The sequence below is a fragment of the Vigna unguiculata genome, chromosome 11, assembly GCF_004118075.2.
Source record: "Vigna unguiculata cultivar IT97K-499-35 chromosome 11, ASM411807v1, whole genome shotgun sequence".
Classification (NCBI taxonomy): domain Eukaryota; kingdom Viridiplantae; phylum Streptophyta; class Magnoliopsida; order Fabales; family Fabaceae; genus Vigna; species Vigna unguiculata.
Genome location: NC_040289.1, coordinates 40148225 through 40156524, shown reverse-complemented (window position 1 = coordinate 40156524; position 8300 = coordinate 40148225). Strand labels below are relative to the sequence as shown.

The window sequence follows — 8300 nt, the reverse complement described above, 5'->3', positions numbered from 1 at the left end:
GTAAAAGTGTGTCAAATGGTGTAAATAATTCAAATATTATTATGAAATACGTTTAAAACTTTAGATAAATGACTAAATTCACACATTTCTAAAGATAAATGACTAAATTAGTATCAATCGAAGAGAGACTAATTTCAAAATTCACTAAAACTTGAGTAATTAAAAACATATTTAACCCTTTAAAAAAAACTTATTATAAAATTATAATAAACCTAACCTATCCATCACAATTAACTGTGACATTTCTATAAATATATTCATTACAAACAATATAAAACATTTTAAAACTAACATGTTATTTTAGTTTATATTTATGGTAATGTAAAAAAGTTTATTTAGTAATAAATTAAGTGATTTAAACCCTTGTAATTTAATTATATAAAATGATCTCAGCATAACCTTGTTATGCAAGGCTTAACAAAGTAGACGTGCTTTACCATTAACTATACCTAGTCACCAGTCACACACATTATTCAGGTTCGTTACCGAGAGCCGCCGGCGTTACCCATCGTTGCCCTCGTTTTCATCGTGTTCTCCGTCACTCTCGCCGCCGCCGGAACTTGTTCTCTCTCCGCCGAACGCCACGAATTCCGTTCAGATGGCTCAAAATGGGAAACCGCCGAAGCTTCCCGTGGAAGGGAAGCGCAACATCCTAATCACCAGTGCCTTGCCTTATGTCAACAACGTTCCTCACCTCGGAAACATAATTGGATGTGCGTTCCATTATCTCTTTTCTCATTATTCGTCGTTTCGCGGCTTTCTTCAATTTTTGTTTTGATCCATTGAAATCAACGATTGAATCTGTGTGTTTATCTTGCTTGTGTCGCCGAGAGATTAACGTTTTGGTTTGATTTTGACTAGGCGTTCTCAGCGCCGATGTGTTCGCTCGCTACTGTCGGATTAGGGGTTACAACACTATTTACATCTGCGGTACTGATGAGTATGGAACCGCGACAGAGACTAAAGCCATGGAAGAAAACTGCTCTCCCAAGGAGATCTGTGACAAGTATTGGTTTCTCTTTATTGTTTTTTTAAACTTTAACCTGTGTTATATATGTTTGCATTCTCACAATTGTATTATTTCCATGTGATTATTCTGTTTATTCGTTATTTGGTTAGGGTTAATGGCTTAGCTTGGCTTATATCCAAAGGATTGTTTCAAGTGAATATTTCATGTTGTGTTGGACTCTATTTGCAAGTCTATCTATGTGAATTTGTCGTACAGTCACTCATTAGTTCAGCGAAATTTCAATAATACTCCTACTCTCTCTGTGTTTGTAGATACTATGCTATACATAAGGAGGTGTATAATTGGTTCAACATAAGTTTTGACGAATTTGGGAGGACATCATGCCCTCAGCAAACTGAAGTTTGTCAAGAAATTTTTAAAAAAATATTCGAGAACAATTGGCTCTCGGAAAACACAATGCAGCAGGTTGTTTGGCCGAACTGTATCTATTTTTTTTTTGTTGGCGTTGGTATTATCTTCTATTTGTTTGAAATTGTAAGGGAAGTGTTCCGATTTCGAATATTTTCAAGGATGTGATTGTTAATCGCCTATGGTATTTCAGCTTTATTGTGACACGTGTGAAAGGTTCTTAGCTGATAGGCTTGTGGAGGGAACCTGCCCGACTCCGGGGTGTGAGTATGATTCTGCTCGAGGAGACCAATGCGAGAAGTGTGGAAAACTTTTGAATCCAACAGAATTGAAAAATCCCAGATGCAAGGTATTAACCCGCCCCATTTTTAAAATTTAACACCTGGTTTCACTGGTTTATTAATTAGTGGTTTCAATTGTCAAGCATCAGTTGTAATTGTGATGGACAATGTGATGGACAATTTTACGGAATTTACTGAATTTCTTAATTGGAGTTTTTAGTAGCTTTCGGGTTGGTACTTTGGTTCTGTTCCTTAAGTTTTGTTTCCCCTTTATGAGCTTTCTTCTTTGGTTCCTTCTTATACCTTTTTCTTTTAGTGGGGCTTTCGGGAGTGTACATGTTCATTGACTTTTAAAATACTTGCAAAATTTTATGGTTGGGGAAATGACAGTTGATTTCTTAATCAGATTCTTTACATATATAACAGGTTTGTCAGAAAACTCCTCGAATTCGGGATACAGACCATTTGTTTCTTGAACTCCCTTTATTGAAGGACAGATTGGAAAAATATATCACTCAGATGTCTGTGGCTGGTGGATGGAGTCAGAATGCCATCCAAACAACAAATTCATGGCTTAGAGAAGGACTAAAGCCACGCTGTATTACGAGGGATCTAAAGTGGGGGGTTCCCGTTCCACATGAAAAATACAAAGACAAGGTAAGTTTTCTATTGATTTTTCCAAAAAATTTCGTTGTTTTTTCATTTATTAACTTTGTAGTTTGTGTGCTCAATTTTGTAATATTGGAAGGTTTTCTATGTGTGGTTTGATGCACCGATTGGGTATGTGTCAATCACTTCATGCTACACGCGTGATTGGGAGAAATGGTGGAAAAACCCAGAGAACGTGGAGCTGTATCAGTTTATGGGCAAGGACAATGTGCCATTCCACACTGTAAGTTGTTGACTTTATACAATTTGAGGATTTGTATGCCATTATGTGCCTGTGTTTACATGGGACAATGTATCCAGCATCTTGTTTTTTATCATTTTTCCTCACTGATCAGTAATTCTCCAGCTGAGTTAAACGTACATTCTAACCTGATGGAATTTATTCTCCAGGTGATGTTTCCATCCACTCTACTTGGAACTGGTGAGAATTGGACTTTAATGAAGACTATCAGTGTTACCGAATACTTAAATTATGAAGCAGGTTAGTTATTTGTTTTTCAATGGCTCTGTCAGTTGTTATTGTAATTATAAATATATTCAAAGAACAGTTATAGACAGGAGAATAAAATGAATCAAAGAGGTAAAGTAAGCAAAATTTTACACAAGATAAAATCAACTTTTGAACCTGAAATTTTAAAAGCATCCTTTTTTCACTTCTCCATAGTCAGTTAAAAACTTATAAGATTACTAGTTAGGAATCAGATACTTATCTCATTTGAAAAGCCTCCATAGGCTAGAAGTTAATCTAAAATTTAGTTTCTGTGGACACGTGAGGATGGTTGACATTTAGACATTATAAATTAACTAAATTTAGTGAAAAAATATTTTTAGGGAAGTTTTCCAAGAGCAAAGGTATCGGGGTATTCGGTAATGATGTGAAAGATACAGAGATTCCAGTTGAAGTATGGAGATATTACTTGCTCACAAATAGGCCTGAGGTAATTCTATTTAACAAACTTTATGAACTCTGTTTTGCCTACATGTCTTATCTCTTGTTAAACATTAATGGATATTCTATTCTTTATTCATTTGAATGTGCTTATGTGATGTAGGTATCAGATACATTATTTACATGGCCTGATTTGCAAGCTAAATTAAATAGTGAATTACTGAATAATTTGGGCAACTTCATCAACCGAGTTTTGAGTTTTATTGCCAAACCTGCAGGTTGGTCAAACTCTTTCATCATTTCCCTTGAAGTGTCTACATATTAGCTGCTACAAATCCTTTGAAATTATCATTAGTGTTGTGACTGTATATATATTAGAGCTATTGATGAATAACTGTACTTTTTCACAGTTTTTGGAAAGTCTTAAGATCCATGGCCACTACTCTCTTCATTATTCCAGTTATTTATTATTTGTTTTTCATTTAGTGTTCATTCTTGTTTTTAAATCATACATGACTCTGTATTGTATAGGTCAAGGATATGATTCCATTATCCCCTCCATTCCTGATGATGTAAGTGGTGACTCCCATAATTTGACCAAAAAATTAGCTGATAAAGTTGCTGCATATATAGACCAATACATAGAAGCAATGGAGAAGGTAGTCCATCCTCATCTTGAGACATGATATAGTAAATTGAAATCACTACGGAATTGTCTGTTGTTTTTACCTGAATGTTATCATAGTTTAATAGTATTTCTTTCTGCAATCTTTTTAGGTTAAACTAAAGCAAGGATTGAAAACTGCAATGAGCATATCTAGCGAGGGAAATGCATATCTCCAGGTAACTTTGGAGAGGTGTTGCGTTGCACCCGAAAATACAATACATTATGTATTGTATTGTGTTCATGTTACATGGCTGCCTTCTGAAATTTTTTGTGCAAATAAATTTACAGGAAGCTCAATTCTGGCGTCTTTACAAGGAAAACAAATCACTCTGCGCTCTTGTCATGAAAACTGCAGTTGGGATTGTATACCTTCTGGCATGTTTATTGGAACCTTTTATCCCATCCTTCACACTCGAAGTAAGTAAACCTCCCTGTAAACATATATTGCACTTGTGACAATACGTTTTAATTGTTAAGTATTTCAAGACATTCTCAGTTCTTTTATGTTGTCTGTCATTAAGGTATTTAATCAACTAAATTTGCCTGCGGAGATACATGTCTCACTTTGTGACGATAAAGGAGATGTTGATAGGGTAAAAAAGCCTTGGGATATTGTAAGTTCTGGTCATAAAATTGGAACACCCAAGCCATTGTTCAAGGAGCTGGTAAGTTGCCTTCTTTCAGAAAAATTAGTGAAGCAATTCTAGGTGTGCTTTCACTTTATTGTCATTGATGTTTTCGAAATTGTTGATCAGAAAGATGAAGAAGTGGACTTCTACAGGAAGAAGTTCGCTGGAAGTCAGGCTGATAGGATCGTGCGAGCTGAGGCGGAAGCTGAAAATGTTGCCGAGCAACTGAGGAAAACAAAAGTTTCAGGTGTTTTATCCCACTCCCCCATTTTTAATGAGTGTTTTGAGGTTAGGAAGAAGGAAAGCAGAGTCAGAAAATGTGGTATTATCATATAATAACTTAGGTAGACAGCTTCCCCACAAAAAAAGTGACAATTCAAAGGCGGTGTTTATGACACGGTTAGTTGAATGAAAGATATATTTTGTGCTAAAAATATACTACTCCTTAAACTAAGAAAATTTATTAGTTTACACAATGTCAGTTCTTGAAACTTCAAATCTTTTTCATGTGGATGCATGCAAATGAAGAAGAAAATTTCAAATAGAAAACAATTAAACCCTTTGGAGCATGAAAACAAATTTGAATCGTCCAACTTTGAGCTCACAATTGTGTCATTCAGTTTACTTTTCTTTATTTCATTTTAATATTTTGTTAGCAAAGAAAAGTTAACAATATTTCACTAACATTATTTATTTAATTAAAATAAAATCTATAATTTGTTTTTCAACTCCTCACTAGAGTTCACGGTGCTTGTGTTAATATCTCGCAACTTACATCGTCCTCTCTTGAAGTATTAGGTTAGAGATGATATGTAAGACAACCTAGTTATCACATCAATATCATTGTTATAGTCCCTTCAAAATTGAGTTCTCTAAGGAGTAGTTTTAGCCACATGAGTTTATTGGTTACTTTATCTGCATGTTAGCAGTGAGCTTAACATCTTCAGTCTTGATTATTACATATCAACCATTAACTAAGCTTGTTTGAACCATGATTTAAGCTTAAGTACGTTTTCAATTTTTGCAGGGCATTATTTTTCTTTAATATATAAACAGAACTGTTCAAGATTACTTATGCATGTTAGGTCTATTGTTTACTACAGATGGCAATGGAAAGAAAAAAGCAGCAAAATCATCTAATGAAGCCAAAAACAAAGCAGCGCCTGAACCAGATATTACCATCACAAGACTTGATATCCGGGTTGGCCTGATAACAAAAGCTCAAAAACATCCTGATGCAGATTCACTGTATGTTGAAGAGATTGACGTTGGGGAAGAACAGACCAGAACTGTTGTCAGTGGGCTCGTCAAATACATACCACTTGATGAAATGCAGGTTTTTGCCTAACCAGAATTAATTTAATAAGTTGTGCTGGTACTTTTTTTAACTGATTGTTAATAAATACTATCGACTTTCTTCAGAACCGAAAGGTCTGTGTTCTTTGTAACCTAAAGCCAGCATCCATGAGAGGCATTAAATCCCAAGCCATGGTTCTTGCTGCTTCAAATGATGACCATTCCAAGGTAAGGAAAAATACAATATCTGTGTATCTGGGGGTGTTGCTCTATTTTGACAGCACTCTAAATTACACTGTTATTGTGGTGTTAGTAAAGCTAATCTTATGGTTATAACTAAGAATTAGTGTGATAGCGTGTGTTGAGTGTTTGTGATTATAAGATATTGCAAGATCCCACTCGTTGTATTGTACCATTTTCATATACATTATTAACAATAAATCCTACGGATCCTGATTCTTTCAATTAGTTTCAAAGATAAATTTGAGGTCCTTGAAGGATTAGTAGAGCCTGGAATTAGATTGCTATTAATTTGGCCGTTTGTGTGTTTTATACAGTCCACCTATTTATGCCATCATCTCCTGACCCCTTTATTTTGGTGTTGTTTGTGTTCTTTGAATTGCTTTTCCACTGAGGTGTTGGAGGAATAAATATCTAATTGTTATGCTTCCTCCAGGTTGAGTTGGTTGAACCTCCCAGTTCTGCTAAAGTTGGAGAAAGAATTACATTCCCAGGAAGTGAAGGTAATCCTGATGAACTCTTAAATCCAAAGAAGAAAGTCTGGGAAACATTGCAAGTCGATCTTCACACCAATGAGGATCTGGTAGCATGCTACAAAAATGTTCCACTCACCACCTCAGCTGGCGTTTGCAAGGTTTCATCCATACGCTCTGGATCCATAAAGTAGACAAACATCAAGTATTTGGAGTTCACAATGAGAAAAAAAAAAGGCAATTTAAAAAAAAAAAAGTAGAAAAACAATTCTTCTCACTTACCATCCTATTGGCAGTTTTGTTGAATTGCTTGTGTAATTTGACTTTGTTTTCTTCTCCTTCATTTCAACTGCTTTTTTTGGATGAGCTGGAGCCAGAATATCAACATTTTTTCTATATAATTTTGTTTCCTACTTCATGGAACATTGCTGGTTTACTTTTTTTTTTTAGTATTTTTGCTTTTCTTTCTAGTTTATGTTTAGGAAAACTGATTATTTAAGTGTACCGGTATTTATTTATGATCCTTTCCGAGAATACTGAGATTGTAATTTTTAAGATGAACTATAATCTCAGATTACTTTAATCGAATGAATATTTATTTGCTCTCATTTCTTAGGAGTTTTTGGAAAATAAACAATAACATGATTCTTTTCAATTGAGTCAAAATTTTCTAGGCAAACTCTGACATGGTCACGGGTTCAACAGCATGGACAATTTGGAGGTGATTATGGGTTTCTTTAATGCCTTCACGAAATAGTGACTTGTGGGCCCATGACTATCTATTTATAATTTTGATTTCATATACTATAGAGGTTAAACTAATAATTTATCAGTTATTTTGTAATTTTGAATTATTTATATTTACCAATATTACTCTTAATCTGCAGCAATCACACAAATTTTACTCCATTTAAATTAGGTCCTAAGATAAAAATTGTATGAGTAAGTGTTTATTTCACTCTAATATTTGTTTTACTTGAAAGTCTATGCATTTGTTTTTTCAAGTCATGGCTTAGGGATCCTTATCTTTGTTATTAATTCAATAAATTTGTTATCATAATTTAAAAAATATATTTGTGATCATAACAAAATAATGTAGTCTTTATTTATATCATAATTATCTCAACAAAAATCAATCAAAATATCTTCATAGAGTTCAAAGAGGTATGGGGTTTTCATAGTTTTTTAACTTCTATTTATTTTTCAATAATTATTTAGTATTAACTCTATCATTACTCACTCTATCTATTCACTTAATTTAAAAATTTTTGTTTTGATTCTCTTCTCTTCAAATAATAAATGAAGAAATATGTACTTTAAAGTATGTTGTAACATGAGGAAGAATATAATTGTTCAATAAGTTTTTAAGACAAACTTTGATACTCTTTTGATAGATAGTCATAAGTATTTCAAAAGTACTCAAGAAAGAAAAAAAAAAAAATTCAATTCTTGAAGTACTAAAGTTCATTCAAGTTTCATATTATTCTCTTTCCAATCACTGCATGAGACATACCATGAAAAACAGGTAAATGATAAATGGTAGATAGAAAAACATACTGGATGAGTTATTATACAAGGAGAGATGAGACAAAAACAAAAGTGAACACAAGGACCCCCATTTTTTTCAGTGCATATAATCCATATAAACTTAGATAAGTCTAGTCATTGTTATATTTATGGTTTATTTGTTTCATGGAAAAGAATGATGACAACCAAATAAATGCCTTTAAAGTATAACATTTAATGATTCAAATAATATTAAAATATGGAAAACCATA

At 33.6% G+C, this 8300-nt stretch overlaps 1 protein-coding gene across 1 annotated transcript; it reads left to right on the top strand.

The window, feature by feature from the left end:
- The first annotated feature begins 415 nt into the window (after positions 1–415).
- Positions 416–7056, top strand: LOC114169643 (probable methionine--tRNA ligase). The gene is made up of 17 exons (XM_028054885.1): positions 416–713; positions 862–1006; positions 1282–1435; positions 1572–1727; positions 2086–2316; positions 2408–2551; positions 2719–2809; positions 3160–3266; positions 3381–3495; positions 3749–3876; positions 3995–4060; positions 4173–4301; positions 4406–4549; positions 4640–4760; positions 5617–5849; positions 5936–6037; positions 6486–7056. Exons 1-17 carry the CDS (start codon positions 599–601, stop codon positions 6714–6716), a joined length of 2412 nt encoding a protein of 803 aa, XP_027910686.1. The 5' UTR covers positions 416–598; the 3' UTR covers positions 6717–7056.
- The last annotated feature ends 1244 nt before the right edge of the window (positions 7057–8300 follow it).

Excerpts from the sequence above, each read along its gene's own strand:
- LOC114169643 (XM_028054885.1), top strand. The coding sequence starts at position 599 with ATGGCTCAAAATGGGAAACCGCCGAAGCTTCCCGTGGAAGGGAAGCGC. Across the intron at positions 1,436-1,571 it reads CGGAAAACACAATGCAGCAG|CTTTATTGTGACACGTGTGA; the intron begins GTTGTTTGGCCG and ends ATGGTATTTCAG. Across the intron at positions 3,496-3,748 it reads TTTTATTGCCAAACCTGCAG|GTCAAGGATATGATTCCATT; the intron begins GTTGGTCAAACT and ends TGTATTGTATAG.